General features: G+C 39.5%; 1 protein-coding gene across 1 annotated transcript in view; it reads left to right on the top strand.

Annotated features, from left to right (window-relative positions):
- PCSK2 (proprotein convertase subtilisin/kexin type 2) overlaps positions 1-19761 on the top strand; it is a 102160-nt gene that overhangs the window by 41629 nt on the left and 40770 nt on the right. Inside the window, exons 3-5 of the mRNA XM_082756529.1 lie at positions 6364-6477; positions 8182-8290; positions 10570-10607. Of these exons, the coding sequence (XP_082612655.1) occupies positions 6364-6477; positions 8182-8290; positions 10570-10607 (261 nt within the window). The remainder of the gene's footprint in view (positions 1-6363; positions 6478-8181; positions 8291-10569; positions 10608-19761) is intronic.

Raw genomic sequence — 19761 nt, 5'->3', positions numbered from 1 at the left:
AAATACCCATTTTTAAATGTATAAAACAAAAAAATACAGTAATTTAATGAAAAGAAATGCATTATTAACTTTCATGAAATCTTGGATATCAAAACCAATTTTACTCCTGTTTATTTTGTTTAGAAATCACAGGTATGGTTGTGTTGATAAATATTTTGTTTCAAAGGCCTTGTACTTCAACAGCTGCTGCATCTTTGGTGTAGCTGTTCTGATTGCACCTACCAAGGAGGGGCAGGATAGCCAGGGGAAAGGATCCATATACACAAAACTCCCCAGGGACTTATGAGTGTAGGTAGAGAAGGCACTTGGAGACCCTTTTATGCACCAGAGACACCTCCGGTTACCGACAGGGACCCATTGCTATGTACTCATTGCTATGAGAGACTCGTGAGAATCTTTGAAAATTATTAGCTTGCTTGAGAGGAGAGGTTTTCATTTAATTAGTAAATACTGGGTGATTAGTGACACTCTTAAGCTCCCTGACATCTTTGCTTATTCCTTCCATGCCTCGAAACAGGCTCTGAAGGTTTAAAATCAAGAGAATGAATCCAACAATGGCAAGGCAAAAGGCATCAATTTTCTGCAGCACCATGGCCAGATGAAGTCTCACAGCCTTACCACCCCACATTATTGGTTAATGGCTACATTAGCTAGCTACACCTGAAAACCAGTCCCTTTTGGTATTACTGGGAGAAAAAAATATATTGTTTTGTTTTGGTTTTGTTTTTCATGAGCAGGAGGCAGATCTTTAGAAGGCTAGAGAACACTTTGCTCTCTGTGAGGATGCAGCAGGTGGGGAAAGATTTCTGAAGATTTATTTTCAAATATCTATTTTTAGCATTTGACAGATTTTTTGAATAGGAAGCCATGCACAAGAATACATATCAATCTGCAAATGGCAGCTGGAATCTTTTACTATTGGTGCTGTGCACTTTTCTCTTAATAATTTGCTGGCATTTTTGTTACCGGAGACAACGTGTACCTTGAAGAACAAGTCTCGGTTTCCTAAACCGAGAGCTGCTGAGATCCTGGCTCTGCCTGGATGCCCTGGTATCACACCCTGGACCCTCCCCTGGGTGTCTTCAGCCACAAACAGCTCCCGTGACTGTATGGCAGAGAGCTCAGCTTCCCATTGCTCATTGGAGAATCAACCATGAGGTCTAAAACTGAAACGTATTTGGTAAGAGTAGGCAACAGGCGCTCTGCTTTCGAGATTTGTCTCTATTTGTCAGGGAGCCAAGTCCTTGAAAGTCTGGCTGACTGAGAATGGGTAATGAACCATAATCTGGGAGTGATACTTGGCCACATCCATTCCCAGGGACACCCACACTGGCATTTAAAAGTCATTCGTTTTTGTTCGGTTTATCTGACTATAGGTGCAGTTCAAGTAGGTCTGTACATTTTTTTTCCCCTAGTGGTCAGCATTTTCCCTGGTGGTCAGCATTATTCTTTTTATTTTGTAGTGGTCAGTCTCACAAATCTTCATTGCTTTGGGGCTTTAGGAAAAACATGGAAGCATATGAGATGGGTACTCTCTGACGTCTTCAGAGCTCCCAACCAGCAAGCATCTGTTGGACAGTACAGGTGATGAGCATGTATTCTCTGAATGGGATCAATATTTCTCTAACAGACATCTCTCTCTTATTTTACACAGATGGAATGGACAGTAAAATTAAATATTTTCGTCTGTGTTTACTTAGAAATCAGAGGTGAAAATTAAGCACACATTAACTCTGTAAGGGGTTTGAAATCAGAGAGAGGGGATGTCATTTGTGGCTAAGACCCTGACAAGCTGCTGTAGGTGCTTGATATCCCATTCTCATTCCTTTTTAAAGACAGCTAGGTGTGCCGATCACTCAGGCTCACTTGAATTTTTCTGCCTTCATCTTCTGTTGTCACCATGTTTCTTTGGTAGCAACAGTCAGGACAGCTTTCCACTAGCTGGCGGAGGTTTGTTGGATGATGCCTTCAGGTGTCTGGACAAGCTGTTCTGAGCCACCTTCATTCATGGAAGATTGCTCCTCTGCACAATTGATAGGGCCTAAACCTAACTTCTTTAAAAATACAGGCAGTTGGTTTTCGACTTCATCCTTCATCTTCAGGAGCACACCTGTGTTGACCCTGAGCCTTTAAAGAAAAAAGATCCACCATACCCTTTGGTCATCCTTGATCATCTCACTGCTATGTTTTTTTAAAACAGCCATGCAAGCCATGCGTACTGCATGTCATCACTGGGACTCCCTTTTTCCTCTGGAATTTGCCCAGAATTCTCCTGTTCCAAAGTTCTTGATTCTTGAGGTTGGGGGCTGAGTGCACTGTTCCACTTTTTTTTTTTAATATCCACTGGTATAATTTAGTAAATTTGTCATTTATACTCAGTATAACAGAGTCATTTAACTGCAGGAGCTCACCAATACAATTAACCCTGTTCCTTCAAAATGAGGAGCTGATTGTCTTGGCATTCACAGGAGCATGGAGCACAGTTAGAGTGCTGTGGTTTCTGGCCCTCCCGGTGCAGTATCGCAGTCAATTGATTATTTTGTTAATTTGTTCTGCATCAGTATCCTGCTGGTTTATTATCATCCAAGTGACTTTATGCACCATGCATAAGTACAAGTATATTAAAAATCGATACTTGAACCTTTTTTTCCTTGTAAGTGTCTTATCACCCATGGACTACCTTCTTTGATCCATGGCCTTCATTCTGATAATGACACATCTAGTAACTTTTGCATGATTTAGTCACGTGCTAATAAAATATATGCTCAGATTTTGCTCACTGCTTAAGCTTGTATCATAATGAAGAATGAATAAATTAATTAGGAATGAAATAAACACAAGCTGCTATTGCTGACAAATAAGCCTAAATCTGAGACAGTAAAAAACAGGCTAGTTTTGTAAGGAAATCTTGTTCCTTCGCTAATTTCTAATAAGCATCATGTTTCACAGGCTCAAATCCTTTAGAGATGCTATTATCAAAAGTCCATCTTACAAACACTGATTTTCCTGTTTCAGTTAGAGAAATAAGTATTTGAAAGCTGACACGGGGGTGCACTGTGGATCCGACTGAGGGCTGGATTCCAGGTCTGATCATGGCAGAAGTACACAGGATTATGGCTGTTATCAGAATGTTCTTCAGTGGTTTTCCACCATTCCACATGCAAAGATGTGATCCTAAGCTCTCTCTTTTATGTATTGTTAGAACATATGACCTGCATCATGATATTTAATGAATTTATGTTACTGATAACACAGGAAGGACTGCTCTTCTTTAGGAAGAAACCTTTAAGAGAGAAGCAAAATCAGATGTGGTCCCTCTCTAGACCTAGTCTCTCTAGACTAGGGATGAAAGCACAAGTTTTCAGAAGCGGAAAAACGCTGTTTTTCTAATCGAGATACCCTGTTGGCAAGAGGACAAGGATTCACTCAAATCAGCTATCTGCTAAATGGGAGGTTCTCCACTGAAATCATTGGAATTGCGTCATCCCTTGCCAGGATAAATTTGCTTGATTGGGGATTTTTTCTGGAATGTATGGATGTTACCAGATCTTGGGATCACATTTTCATCAGGCAAGTTCTTGCTTCTCATGCAGGGTAAGATCCTTACACAAGGCGACTGATGAGGCAGTCTGTAGCTCTGGAGAGTGGGAAGGTACCAGGGCTTTACCCAAAGCTTTCAACCCATTTCGTGACAGGAAAGCCTGATCTTTCCTGGATGCAATTGTGTGAGTTACCACCATTACTAAACTTAGGTGGAAAAACCTTTCTGTAGTGTAAGAGGCCTCGGGCTTTCTGAGACTGTTACTCTTTAGATGGTAATATCCTGTACACCTTAGCTCCATGTGAGACATTCAGAAAACAGCCTGTAGAGGGGTTTTAGTTCAGAGAACATGTGTATATTTCATATATATTTCCTCGTCTCAGGGAATTATAATGTAATTTAATATAATACAAGAAACAAATTATATTTTATTGTGAAGATGTAACAAATCTGACAAATGAGATGATCCTGAAGACTGAAACCAGCCTGTGCTGTTTCTGCAAATTGCTCCCCACTTCCTCCAGCTTGTCTTAAAGAAAAGCCATGGCTCCAAAGCCTTGCTTTTTAATTAGAAGAATTCCTTTTGTGCTACATCCTAATTCAGTGCCTTAATGCAGCAGGTCCTGCAGAGCCAGCAAGTTTGCGTGGGAGCACAAACGCATGAAATCTTTTTCTCTGGCATCCCTCTAAGTGAGGGTTGGCTTCTGTTCGTAATTATTTGATGTGGTGACAGCTCGGGGTTTGCAATTGCAAGCACAGAGGCAGGGGTGGTAACGGAGGAAGGCATAATGACAGGTGATTGCTCTGTTGTCTCCATGGCATCACTGAGCCTTATCTTAGAGGTATCAAACAGTGTGTTTATACCTTTCTTTATACAGATACCTGGCACCACTAAGTACACCTCATGTGGTTCCTGCTTAATCACTGTCCTCTTTTCAGCTTATTTTGTTTTAGTTTTTCTTTTCAGTCTTCTCTGCTTTTAATGAATGTGAACAAGTAACGGAAACACATAGAAATGAAAGCTACCAATTTAGTATTTTATCATTTTGTACCTTTAGCTAAGGAGTTGGAATTCACACAAGTAGATTTTTAGAAACATTGATACAGCCTTTTAGGGCAGATCAGTGATTTCCAGTAGCCTCTGTCAGAGTGGGTCAGGTACACGGTGCCTCAGCCTGCTCCCTATGCATTGGTATTAGGCTTTCAGGGTTATAATGAAGCAATGTAGCTGGGAGGAAAACAGCTTTTAGCTCCAATCAGTTAGATCCCAGTTTCATCTCAGCCTTAGGCACCTCACTGAGTGCTGTCTTTTGAGGCTCCCGCTTTAATTAACGGAGACAGAAGGACACCTCCAAGAGTGAATCAGGTGATATAATGGCTGATTTAGCCTTTGGATGAATTTCTCCTCTGCTGATTTTGACACTACATGAGTTACTGTGACACAGCAGGGTAACTCCTGTATACATCTTCTTAATCAGAAATGCCAAAGCCACACATGTAGAAATGGCTCAAAAATTAGGAGATTTCTTTAATAACTGTGTTTTGTTGTTGTTGTTGCTTTTTTTCTTTCTTCTTCTTCTTTTTTTTTTTTTTTTTTTTTTTTTAATTAAATGCCTAAGGAAATGTTAGTTTGCTGCCTTCTTCCTGCTTCTCAAGGTGTTCCCAATTAATGATTTTCAGCTTTTCTGTTTGATCAAGAGGGATGGATTTTTTTTTTGATGTTGATGATGGTTTTTTAATGAGATCCTGGGACTATCATGTTGTCTTGGTTCTAGGTGTTAGGCCAAGCAGAGTATGCCAGACTTGAAAGCATGTCTGCAAGGTGTGTTAACACATATTGGAACAATTACAACCAATTAGTGGTGTCCTTTTGGAGAGTCCTTTTATGTGGGTACAAACAAGATGATTATGGTCTGACATTTGTAGTTTCTGCCTCCAAAGGTATTTGTGTGTCTAAGTTTTCTTGTTTTCTATAGTGCTTAGTTATGTTTACACATGACTTTGCAGTTCATAAAAACTAGGATCTCTAAAAAACTGTGGCTGCTTCTGTTTCATAACCAGTATTCTCATGTCTTATACTTTCGCTGGTCTGGTCCACTTAGCGGCATTTTCTCATTTAGTTTTCTTGCCAATGTATTTATTTATCACTTATTTATTGCAAAGATAACCCCTGAAAGTGAATGGATCAGTAAGATGTGTTTTTGAGAACCTCAGAAGTACAATGGGAACACACAGCCCCAGGTACTTTTCTCCCAGCAAATCTCTTGCAGGAAAGGCAACAGAGGTATACTCTAAAAAAGGCATACTCTGAAAATACATGGATTAAAATCTGAAAAAGTAAAAGACATCATGGCCCAGACATGCATCCTCATTTTATCAGTTGCCTGCAGCTTGGAACAGTCGTGTTCCAAGTTAAATATTCCATTAGTTAAATAATTTTGTCATCTAATAATGGCAGTGGTTTTGATACTGATGGTTCAAAGCATGGCAAGAAGTTCCATGACACCAATGATGTCTGAATAGGGACTATTTCTTTTGCAGATTCTTGGGTATCTAAAATGTGATCAATCTTTAGTTTTCCTCCAGGTAGGACACTTCTGGGTGTCTCTCTTCTACCTAGCCATCTTCTTCCCAAGAATTTTATTAGCCCTTGAGCTCTCTGCCTCTTTGCAAATTTCAGCTGAAATCAGCCATGGGTTTGAATGAATAACACACACACAAATAATGTGATTTCATAAGCCTTCTCTTTCCTGAAAACAATGCTAAAAAAATCTTTGTAGTTAAGAACATTGAGCTAACGATGTAAAAATTAACCCTTCCAGGTAAAGAAAGCTGTGCAACAGGAAGGCTTCAGCAGAAGGAAGAGAGGATATAGAGATATCAATGACATTGACATCAACATGAATGATCCTTTATTTACAAAGCAATGGTATCTGGTAAGTTTGAAAGAAAATCACAGAAATCGTAACTAAATAACTGGCGTTCAAGTTTTTCCATGCCATTGCAATGTCTTGCAAGCGTTCTTTCCAGTTCTCTCACAAGAACTTGGGCATGGATCCAAGACACTGGCCTATGGTATTTAACTGTACCTCTTTTATGCTGGGAAGACCCAGCAAACTTCAAGAGCTAATTTCATTTCAGTCAACAGAAAGATCCTTAGAAGGATCTTTCTAGAAGGAGAACTGTATTGGTGTCCTGTGGGCATTCCTGGTGTGCTGATGTGACCCCTAAAACTGCATATGAATCATGTCTTTGAGCTGTTGCCAGGTAAAGCATTGTTACAGAATTATAACAAAAAGTTCTAGTGTAGTAACTAGGAGAAGTTGAGGTTTTAATTTTCTTGTAGAAATTTGAATACTGTTTGATTGACTTTCTTCTGTCAAAAGCAGAGCAGCTGAAAATTGATGAATTCGGGCTTGAGGCCAATGTCAAAACAAATTAATGTTTTACTAAATTGTTGCATTTTTAATGTGTCCCATTTTACAGGGAGAAGTTTTTAGTCTTAAAATAAAAAATATTTTATTACATAAAAGTACCTAAGAAAGATATTTTTCTCTTAAAAATGTGATAAAGCAACTTTGCTGTTTTAACATTGCAACCTATTTACAGTAAAATACTTTGTAAATGTAATATCATCATGTTCACTTAAGATGGCTCTTTTTGATTATGAAAAGTGTTTGTTCTCTTTCCTCTTAATGCATATCCAATGTTTTATGAATCCATCAAAGATGTCTGTTAATTTTTTCTAAGATGAGAGTTGCCAGATGAATGAAGACATGGTAGCATGGATGGGACTTCATCCTTAATAGAATAATAAACTAAAGTGTGAATTAATTCACTTATTTGTGGTACTTCAGTCAATAAAAATGCTGCAGTGATAAAAATAACCATACTTTTATCAAGCTGTACATGTAGTTTTTAGGTTATAAAGAGCACTAAAATGCACTTTGATACAATTTGTCTGACACAAAGTTGAAGTTTTACATTTGGAAGAGCAGCATCTGTATTATGTTTACCATGGAACTTGAGAAATCTGTGAATGAGACTGGTAAACATGACTAGTGCCTGAAGACAGAGGGGATTGCCCTAACCCCATGTACAATCACATCCACGTACAATATTGAACAGGACCCTTGAAGTTCATCTGCTGAACCTTCCTGCTCAAAGCAGGCCTAATTAGTTTATCAAAGAAGTCATTTCTGGCACTAAACCCAGTGGTTTAGTGACTTCCAGTAGCTCCCTGCTTTCAAGAAAAAAAAAAAAAAAAAAAAAAAAAGCATTACCTGCTCATAAAAAATTCCTCTGTAAAACTACTAGAGTAACTTTTGCTCGCTTGACCCGCTGCCCTGACATGCTTGAATAGAAAAATCCTTCTTTGGGTTGAAAAGATTCAGGGTTTAACCAAATCTTATATGCCCCAAAGAAGTGAATTTACTATCACCACCTTTTTTTTTTCTTTCTTTTTTTAATCCCTGCATTATTGCAGTAGATAGGATTACATAGAGTTGTGCACCCCAAAGCAAATTGGACATATTTTCCATATCAAAGAAACATGCAAAGGTATAATGAAAAAATCAATGGCTGTGGTAGCATGTCTATCAAGTAAAAAAAGATATTCTTCTTTTTCACTGATATATTAGATTAACACTGGTCAAGCAGATGGGACTCCTGGACTTGACCTTAATGTAGCTGAAGCATGGGAGCTGGGATACACGGGGAAAGGAGTTACCATAGGAATTATGGATGATGGTAAGTGAAGACTGCATGCTAATTTAATATTTTAAAGTGGCTTTTCCCATGCAATCAAAGTCAAAAAAAGATTAAAAAGTTATAATGGATTGCTTATAGTGCTGAGACTTCCAACCTTCAGGGAAAATATGTTACAAAGCCTTCAATAGGGATACAGAGGCATGGATATCCAAAGCACTAAAAGTAGCTTGCTGTTATCAAATAGAGGTCTTCCAGGGCACACTATAACAACCATTAAGCCAAAGGAAAGACTCCCCTTGACTTCTGTAGGCACTGACTGGAGGACTTAATTGCCTTGCAAAATGTACTTAAGACAACATTTTCTGGGTTACATTATTCTCAAAGTCATACTTGACAGCTGAAATAATTAAGCACTTTCATGCTGAATGTCAATAAAGACCTGCATATTAAATACATTACTAATTTGAGGCTAAGTTCAGGGAAGATTAAGATAAAAGATACAGTTGAAGTCACAGCTGTTTTACTCATGGATTCCTTGCTGAAGTACAGGAATTCTGTGTAGTCTTTCATCACTTTTCTTTGGGCTAAATTTTGAAAGTTTTGTTTTTATGGTGACTGAATAATATTAAAAATAAATAAAAAGGCTGGATCCACCGGTGTTTGCTAGGGTCAGCTGAGTTCTGTCCTCATTCATTTCTGTTGCTCATCTGCTCACTTCTAAGACAGGGCTTTTGTGGAAGTATGAAAGTAGATTCACACATATGTATATTGATGTAATGAGAAATCACATTTTTACTGACCCCACAGAGGCAGGACTTTGCTTTCAGAATGGCAAGGCATGACTACAATGGGGATCACAACAAACTAAGATTCATGTCAAATAAAGCTATTGAGAGGTGTTAGCCCATCAGATATAGCTTTTAGAGAAGGGAGTATTTTGACTATTTTGGCTTGTATTCTCTTCCACTAAATATGGAAGGGAGCACCTCAATAAAATGATTCTTCATTGAGACTTCTGTTGCCCATCCCCATCTCCCATTTGGATCAGGAAGGCCCTCCACGGGTGCAAGGGTCCCTTCTTGCAAATCTAATGCTAAGGACCCTATGTAATGGGAGGTAATATTTTCATCAGAACAATCGCAGTAACATGCCATTCCCTTTGCAGATAAAATTGACCACGTAATAATGTGTTGGTTGGAAAAACAGGACAGAGTAATGTTCAAAACGTAACATGAGATTAGCAGCCTTTTCTTTGTACATTTTAACTGGACATGTAATAAGTCAGTTTATCCCATCTGAGTGTAGATCTGCTGCTTCTATTATTCCATCTACGGGGATATGTATATTTGCCATCTTTGGAAAGATTTAATGCAGTAGCACGAGCATATTCCACACCACTGCCCTGTTACAGGCTTTAGCATACCACCAAAGTGCAGAGCCACTGTTTCAATTCATGCTGTGTAAAATATCAGGGTTTCTATTTGTGTACGTGTTCTTGATAGCTTTGGATATGGTATTTTTGTTTTCTTTTCTGATTTGCTTAGAGATCCAGGGGACCTGAGAGTTCTTCTGAAAGAGTTTTTCAGTGCTTGTAGTGCTAGATCCAAATCAGTTAAGTCCATGAGCGCTTAGTGAATATTTGACTTGTTTTGAATTTCTGGTTTGTGTCAGCTTTTTTAAACCATTTATATGAATGCTCACAATCTAAATTTTTAAGCATCATGATATTGCACCTCATGAGGCCAACACCTCAGACTGCAACAGATATTTGCTAAAACAGTCTAATCCAACATGTTTCCTATCATTCACATAGTCAAACGTGTTTGCCTGAGTGATCTCCCCAGGTCTAGTTTAGGTAATTTTCTGTCTACTTAGTTTATCATTTTCAGTGTTTAAATTACTCCTTTTTTATATTCCGTACTGATCCAGTGCTTGCTGACGTTCATAGTTTTGGTATGCTTTGACGCCAACAGCACTTTGTATAAAGATAAATTGTTATTTAAACTAGTCTTACTAAACAAATATGATCTAGTTTACAAAACAGGCCAATAAATTTTGTCACTGAGCACCTCTTCTCAACTGGCACCTGGATTTTGACATAAATGATTTAAAACTCCTAGCTGGGACTGCATCAGAAATGATGTTGCAATTTTTAAGTCAACATATAAAAATTGGAATCGCACTTCAGTCAATTGCGTTATTTGCCTTGATTGTTTTCCTGTGGTTACAAAGGACTCTTGTTTTGTTATGTGATCATTAGAAAATATTTTTTGAAACTGTTAACCTTTGGTTTGTGATCTGTCATTATTTTATTGCAGGAATTGATTATCTGCATCCTGATCTTGCCTCTAATTATGTAAGTACATGCTGACCTTTTCTGTAAAATGTGGATTTTCTTATTGTTATGATCCCTCTTTGCTACAAAATTTTAAACAATGAGTAAAATAACAATACATCTGAACTACTGATCTTATAGATGATACATTCCATGTCGAAATAAGCAGAATAAAAATGGGACTGCCTTTGCAAGGAATGAAAAGGTGACAAGGTTTTTTGTGCAGGAATGACAGTGCTGCCTCACATTAAATAAGCCGCAGTTTGCAGTATTGGATTTAGGGCAGAAATGAGTAACCTGGGAATTGGCTCTAAATCCTGCTGTTAAGATGCAGAATGCACCTGTCACTTGGAGGGCCACAGAGCTGTGTGCTGTGGCAAGGCTGCTATTGTTCACCATGGCTCTAGTATTTATTAGCTTTTGAAACCTCCAGGAACAGCTTAATTTCTTTATAACAGGTGATTTGGTCCAGTGCTCCAAAGCACACGCAGGACAGATCGTGTATTATCAGCACATACTTTGTCCATTGATTGTTGCTCGAACCTACCTCAGGCTTACCTTCAGACTTGAGGCTTTTTATCTTTCTTAATTCGTCCTGGCTCTCCCCAATCCCTCACTGACACTAGCTCCTGTCTCCAGGTGTCTACAAGGGCTCCCAGCAACCTCAGACTGTAGGCTGCCCTTGTTATTTCAGGCAGTTCTCTGGCAGTGATGGTCAAGAAGCTGTGGCTCTTTGCCCAGAGGCTTGCAGTGTTTCTGCTTTAGGTCTTGCTATTTTCCTGCAGTCAGTGGCTTTCTCACTAGAAACCAAGGCTTCCTCAGCTGAACAGCATGGTTTGGTTTTTAATTGCAATTAAATTAAAAATAAATAAATAAATGGAAATTTTGATAAAAACATGAGCCATCCAGGAAGAACGGCTCAAAATGAGAAAAACTAAGACAATTCTTTTATGTATTAGTTGTTGCAATTTGGAAAATAATAAAATCTACACAGACTGAAAACTCATGTAGTAAACATCAAAGCACCTTTGGTGGAGGTTATACAGATACAGGAGGTGTTGACTTCGGACAAGAAATTTGAGGAAAAGCTTTACTGCAGAGGTGAAGTGCACTCTGTATGAACTGGCTTACTAACTTGATAGCAGGCAATTAAAACCTGTGCCCTAACTGCAAAATCCTCACCCAAGAGAAATAACTCAGTAGAATGCTTCCATAAATTGATACTAATAAAGAAGTTATTAAAAAAATAGCCTTTGTCTTTGCAGGAATTGTTCTCTGCATGTGTGTTTTTAGCTTATGATCTAGGGCCAGGGTGTGCTTTTTACTCACTCACTTGCTTTTACAGCAGCAGGCATGAACAAAGCATGAGAGAATATTCTGTTCCTAAAAAACATGTTTCAAATAAACAAGCTAAAGCTGCATTATCGTATCTGATCTAATGTCAAATGGGAACATTTTTGTTGTTAGCAGTGAACCTAGGATCATGCCCAGAAAGTACAAATAGATTTCTTAGTATTATGGTGTTTTTCTCTTTTATTTCTAAGAATATTTTTCTGTTTGACAGATAAATACTTGTCAGGCTTAGCAGAAATGTATTTGGCTTAGAGTGGCAATGCTGAATATTTTAGAAATTAATGAAAATAACATAGAGAATGTAATGGCAATGCACAGACATGATGCTAGAAGTCAGAAAGCAGTGGAGCTGTACACAGACTAAGAACTATTGGGTTGAAAATCAGAGAAAAAAAGCTGGCTGGGATTAGGGAAAACAAATCTGTGATGATAAAGGTGAAAGACCCGTGCAGAGAATGGTCTTGAGATGAGATGAGAATCTGAAAAAGTCTGTGGGGGAGTGGCTTTGACCCAGCAAAGGGTGATCCCATAGTGGAGCAATGATGAGGCTGTTGGGGGATAAAAGAAGGCCAATGCAAATTGCATGGCTGGACCTGGTTTGGGCAGGGCAGATCAATAGCCAGACACAGGGTAGAAAAGACTGAGGAACAAGTGGTTGGTGAGGCAAATAATCCTTTGAGGAGCAGCAGAAACCCCATCTGAAAGATCACAGTCTTAAAGGAGATATAAGTCAAATGTTTTTAATGCAGAAATACAGAAATATGAGCTGAATATACCAGAGGACATGACAAGGAAATGTACTAATAACTTAGTACATTATGGGCAAGGCAAACAGTAAAAAGGTAAACCTGGTAATCAGTAAAGCTGCTGGCACCTCCGCACACAGAGCCAGCTGCCGTGGCTGTGTCTGAGAGGTGGGCAAGGCTGTTCCTGCTCCTGCTGCAAAAATCTGCCTTCTCCTCCCTCACCGAAGCATAGCACAGTGGTTGCAGGGCTTGGTTCATCCATGCTTTGCCTCTCCTTCTCTCCCTGAAGGGCTATGCAGGCCTCTGAGTCCTAAGAGAGCCTGCTCTGATAGCATCTACTGAGTCTCAGAGGCCACAGGGGCCTTTTTTCCCAGTAGGCGGTAATTTGGGCATGAACTAAAGACAAGTACTTAAATTCAGCTGAAGGAAAGATCAGCTGAGATCAAGAAATGCAATGAAGTTGGTCTCTTAGGAATGAGTTGTTAACTCTCTTCAGCATAACAATTGCAGTCACCCTCGCATGGTTCCCGTACCACAAGTTTGGCATTTGCTGGCATTTGCACTTTGGGGCAGCTTTCTTTTAAGTTGCACTGTTTATTTTTAGGAAATTAAAAGCCTACAGCTAATGTGTCTCTGGTGTGTACATGCCTACATGCCGTGGCAATATCTGTTCATCTTCATGGAATATTGGGAACAATTAGAAAGTCTCTCAAATGTGGTATTTTCAGCACGTTAGCATTTTTCAAATATAGACACTTGGCTTTGGTTACTCGGTTTAATTTGGCTTTTATGTTTTTGACTTGCTGGTTTTCTGCTTGAACTGTTTAATGGGAGGTTAGCACTTAGACACAATGGGGTCAGGGAAGAGAAAGTGCTTTCTAAAGACAAAAATCATTTTGTATTTTTTCTTAAACATTTACGAAATATGACAGGACATCCAGGTGCCCCAAAGAAGGGCAATGAAGCTGGTGAAGCTTCTAGAGAACAAGTCTGATGAGGATTGGCTGAGGGAACTGGGGTTGTTTAGCCTGGAGAAAAGAAGGCTCAGAAGAGACCTTATCACAATCTACAGTTACCTTAAAAGAGGCTATAGCAAGGTAGGGATCTGTCTCCTCTGTGCACCAGGTGATAAGACGAGGGGCAATGGCCTTGATTTGTACCAGGGGAAGTTTAGGTTGGATATTATGAAAACTTTCTTCACTGAAAGGGTTGGGAAGTATTGGAACCTGTCCAGGGAAGTGGTTTAGTCACCATCCCTGGAGGTCTTAAAAAAACGTAGATGTAGATGTAGAGCTTAGTGATGTGGTTTAATGGTGGACTTGGCAGTGCTAGGTTAAAGGCTGGACTAGATGAAGTTAGAGGTCTTTCCCAACCTAAATTATTCTTTAATTCTATATACTTAAAAAGGAGCATGCCTGTTCATGGTCTGGATGGACTGCCCTCCCAGCACCCCTCCAGCATGCTGCAGCACAGCTACTTGCTGTTTGGGAATTAGGGGGTTATTGCAAAGCTGGAATTTTCCGTTCTGCACTGTGAATGCAGAGAGACTCATTGTCAAAGGATCGATATTTTCTTCCAAGCCTTGGAAACCCTGCAGAGGTTCAGCCTTCAGGAAATTATTTTTTCCCACAAAGAGAACCCTTCATTATGAACTGATAATTAAAAAGCTGAAGCCTAATGTACTCCATGCTTTTCTTTCAACTCAGACTGTGCATATGAAGCCAGCAATTTTCAGGACTGGCTTCTCTAAGATACAGCATCTGAGTGAGAAAGAAAAGTGAAGTAACAAGGGCTGCATATTGGATGCCTCTAATAAAAGAGGAGAACAGCAGTTGCTGGGGTGTAGATGACAAGCTTAAGTACATTGTTTTAAAGCAAAACCTAAGGGAGCAAATGGCGATTTTTGCCACGAACATAAATATAAGCTGATCTCTCCCTCACATCAGTTTGTATTCTGGAACTCTTATACTTGGCCCCGTGTCTGCTGGTGAAGGTCAGTGTAGCTGCATTATCCCACTTGGAGCAGCAGGGAGCTGATCATCTCAGGCACGTGGATGCATCCCTGATTAGCAGCAGTGAAGAAAATCAGAATCCCACCAAGACACTCAAGCCAGGAGTTAAAAAATTGGTGGTTTCAGTGTCTGAACTCTGCCTGAAGCTAAAAGCTTGGTTAAAAAAAAAAAAAAAAAAAAAAAAAAAAACAGGGGAGGGAGAGAACATAGCAAACATTTGCTGTGGGAAAGTGGAGGTGACTATGTGAATAGAAAACTTTTTGTAAAAAGAAAGTATTGCTACTTGTAAAATGTGAATCATGTAGTAGTTCTTAGTGATAGTGGTATGTAGTAATATAGGATATTCAGATAAGAAAAAAAAAATGAAATCCGTGGAATTATAGAGTTGTAAAATGTGTAAAAACGTGCAGTCATCCCAGCAATGTTTTCATTGCTGTCCCTCCCATAACTTTCTGTCTTTTCTTTTTAACATGTGTCTTTCTGGCACACCTTATGTTCCATCTACCAAGGTCCTTACCAGCTGTCACTCAATCTGCACACAGGAAGGGATTTCCTGAGCAAAACAGGCCTCGTGCAAGGAATGAGAGAAGACTTTCTGGAGTTACCCTGGGGTTAAATGATGTTTTCTGTCATCTAACACATTTTGTATTGAAATGGGAAGACCTGGTGGACTTACCTGTCTTCTCTCTCCACTTGATTACAGCTCCAAAGACAAAACAGTCTCCCTCGCAACTTTTGGTTACTTGTCACCAGGTAATATGATAACAGCTCCTCCTGCCCTGCTGGGAGACACACAGAAGCATATTTTTGGGATAATTATCTTATCATAGAAGCAGTGAAGCAGGGAAATGTTCTACTTCTGTTATGACCTGCAATTTCCATTGTTTGCTAGAGGAACAGAAGCATCATTGAATAATTTTTACAACCACAAAAGAAGAAAGAAATAGTACAGGCAGTAAAGTATACACTGCAATATGTGCAGTGAAGCATAGCAGTAGCATAGAGGATCTTCATTCTTTTAGAAAGTCTGTGTTTCCCTCATTAACATGAATCTCTGTGTGTGCCTTAGCCCTCCCTGCATGCTACCAAAAGGGCACACAAATTGTTCTGGAGGCTGTGAGCCTGATCTCAGTGATTTGCCAGGGTAAGTCGTCAGCATCTCCACTAAAATCCCTGGGCCTAATTGTGGGTTTTTGTAAGCTGACAAAGCTCTGTTGACAGCTATTGACCCATGCTCCTCTGACCCTGATGATCTGCCCCACTGAAATCCCAGCTGATGTAATGCCCAAGTCAAATAGAGTTCACCTATGGCAAGAAAAACATTGCCCTTCTAAGACAGAAATTTGTTGGAAACCCTCTGAAGACCTTGAAAAGCTCCCAGGCTCCACACTGTTGTTATTGTCAGCCCAGGGGATCCCCAGGGAACTTAAAGCCAAACCATAGCAGAGTCCCGTTACTCCCTGCCTGGCATCAGTGAGTGATTTCAGTCAGCGTTATGAGATCTGATTCCTACAGCAAGATCTTCAAAAGAGCCTGAGACAGTTTCACTGCCATTTCCTAGTACATTTCAAAGGGTTATTGAGCACATACGCTATGCACTTAATGCCAATAAAGCTTTACTGCTAATACATCGAAGGTATTTTATGGGCAAATTCTGCATGCTGGCCATTATTGCTGGTACCTATTTTTAATTGCAATGTCGAAATAACATTTACAGTATCAAAAAATAAAGAACAAGCTGTTTCAGATGGTTCAGTGCATCACTAATTGGATTTTAGATGGTTTGGTTTCTTTATTTTTTTTTCTTATGTTGCTTTGGGATTGGGTTTTTTGCTAATAGGTTTTCTAAAATAAACACTAGTGTAGCAATTAAAAAGTAGCCACCAAAATCTGGAATAAATTCATATCACATCCTTCTACTAATGCTTTGAAAATGCAGCGAGCACAGCCTGATGGGTGCTGTTGAAGTCGATTGTGGCAGAAATTTCAAGAAATTGTTAGGCAGAGAAAATGGAACCTCTCTCTTGCCAGGCTGGAAGGATGGGTCAGGTGTTGAAATGCCAGGCTGACTGATGCCTCAGCAACAAAAACTGGTGGCCTTCTGTCTGTGTTTCTCGCATGGCTTCTAGTGGCTAGGCGGCTGGCTTTAGTGTTTGGAAGATGATCATTAAAGAAACGCAAGACAATGATGTCTCACTGGCATAAATTAGAAGTTACTGGGAAGAGAATGAAGTTCTTTGTGTCAGACTTGGCAATTTTTTCTGTTATTCTGTGCAGGATCAGTGTCTGGGCTCATCTCTCTGTTCCGTGCAATCTGTTTTTTTTTTTCTCTGAACATATGGAAGGCTGAAAAAGAGAGGATGCCTCCTCTGATGAGATCAGCCAGGCAAATGAGGTTCTCTATGTACTTGGAAGGCTGGCCTGGGTTACCACATACAGAGAATGTTTCACATCTTGGAAAACATAATGAGGTCCCTCAAACAGTCCTTTCCTCCTCCCCTGCTCCCAACAGTAGCTGGTTTTGCAGGTGCGTGTGACAGTGGAGCTCGTGTGCTGCAGGCTAAGTAAGATGACTGTACAGTTCCTCTTCTCCATCTGATAGCCACTTAACACGGTCAGTGAGAAGAGGAGGGAGACACTGCTATGTAGAGGAGACACCGGTGTGTTCTTACTTCACGAGAGAGAAAAATGTTTTGTAATCACAGATGTTATCAAAGCCTTCTAGCTTTCAACTCAATTAAAAAGATGGAAGAGTCAAAAGAATTTAAAGACTCTTTCTCCTCTAGACCATTTCATGTGGCCAGAGGACATAGACAGAGGCTTTTGCTGCAGAGGAGGCTGCAACTTGTGAAGGAAGCACAACTGCTCTAGCAGTAGTCAACTTGTGTTGTGCACAGAGCCATGCTTGTAGCTGAAAACAGGATTTCTCAATCCAAAAGATTTTACGCTAATGGCCTTATGACTTTGCTAAAGCCCAGTATAGGAGATTTGGACCCCAAATACTTGGAAAGTTCTGGGATTCACTGCTTAGCACCTGCTATACCACTGGAGTTGGCCTTGCTCCACTGACATGGGCCTCTCCAGGCCGCTGCTCTGAACTGGCTGTAAAATCTCCTCAAGGTACGATGCCCTTACAGTAGGAAAGATACTAATGCATTGTAGTTGCATTTGCCTGAGATTATTTTCAAGGCAATGAATGCTGCAAAAAGTGTCCAGCTTTCTGCTGTATTATAGCCACCTGAAAGGGATATTTGTCAAATTAAATGCATGCCTGGTGTACAGGCGATGTGACACGGTGCCAAAGATACTCACTTTGCAAGCTAAAGACCACACATTGTCCACTGCATTTATTTTTTTCTATAGTCAATGTACTTAATTAATCAGCTACACACTGAGAAAGTGCAAGGTGGCTAATCACTTTAATCATTAAGCAGTGGTATTAATTTTCACTTAAGGCATCATCCAGGGAAAGTAAACTAAGACTGTTGAAATGAGAAATGCACGGGGGTGGAAGAGAACTGATAAGGACGTTCCTTCATCAGTTCTGGCAGGTGGTTTTGAAATTGGCTTGTGCCTCCCTCCTGTGCTTTTTTTTTTTTTTTTTTTTCTGGAATTATTTTCTTCTTTTATTTGGACAAGAAAAGTAGAGGAAAGATGTCAGTCCTCACTGTTAGCCATGGAGGGACCTGGCATAGTTCTGTTTTGGTTTCATATTACATCCCTTTCTGCAGACCAATTTGCTTTTGGAACTGGCCAGAAATTGTCAATTAGAACAGTATTTTTTTGCTAGCAGAGATGAGTGTTTTATAAACTAGAAGTGTCTGTGGGAAAATAACAGTAATTTTTTTTTTGGTTAAGTTCAACCTCACTTTAAACATTTGGCTTCTGAAACATGCTGAATTAAAACAGCAGCAACAAAATACCTCTCCTTTGCTGTGCCTGCAAGTTATTTTGGTTCATCTGAAATTAGTTCAATTTTGTATGTCCCGATACTTCATCCTGACACAGCTGTTTGCTTTGCATTGTTTGATTTTTGTGTATGCCCTTATGTTCTCTATATTAATGTTTTACTTCTGAGTATATCTTCTCGTAAGCTATGTAGGTGGTTAAGATATTTTTAAATACCTGCCCTACTTCAGATTGCTTTAATTTAAATATAATTTTCTTCCTTTCTGTTGCATTCCCAACAGAAGCAATAAACATAATGAACATCTCTTACAGGGGAACAGAATAGCAGCGCACAATGTCTGACAATACATTGGCCTCATTGAAGTCACTGGTAGTTTTTTCATTAAGTCTAGAGCAGTCAGAAATTTGGCAGATTGCATAAACAACAGGTTTGCAATATTTGTTCTGCTGTGCGTTGCTGTTTTAATGATCACAGCAAGAGACATAGGCCTCCTAGCTTCAACTGAGCAAATAAGGATACCAAAGCTGTAGAAACATGACAGCCCGGGTTAACATCTTTTAATACAGGACAAGAGCTTCTATTTGATTAAACTTCTGCTACTTCCTATGTTGTCTTGCTTGTTTGGTGGGAGTTAAATGGATATGCTAGTGCATAGCTCAGTCACACTTGCTCTTAAGCTTTTATAGAGTTTGAGGATCTTTGGAAATGTACATTTGGAAATGTCTCTTTGAGTATGTACAAAGGAGAGCACAAAAGACTGCTCTGTTTAAGGACTTTGTAATTCCAATGCCAGCACATGTGTTTTAGAATGCTTATTGTAAGAAACTAAATCACTTTAATTCAGTGTGGCACTTAACTCAGTTGCAAAATTAGTCAACAGTGATAGCATGTCTGACTGATGTAATTGTGAATCTTCCATTCAGACAGCTAATGATGTCTAGGACACTTTTTAAATTTATGTATCCAATAAATTACTGTGGAAACATTAGCTGTAATCAAGCATAATAATCTTTAAGGGAACAATCTGGAATAATCATGTAGTACTTAAAAGCATAAATGGCTGCACAGTATATATAGTATGTGTAGAGTTACATGAGAATGCCTGTCCTGAAGAGCCCACCTTCTCTCCCTGAAATTTTGGATTTAGCTGTCCA

Source organism: Aythya marila (assembly GCF_965140915.1).
Source record: "Aythya marila genome assembly, chromosome: 3".
Lineage (NCBI taxonomy): Eukaryota > Metazoa > Chordata > Aves > Anseriformes > Anatidae > Aythya > Aythya marila.
This window is presented reverse-complemented; position numbering and strand designations above follow the sequence as displayed.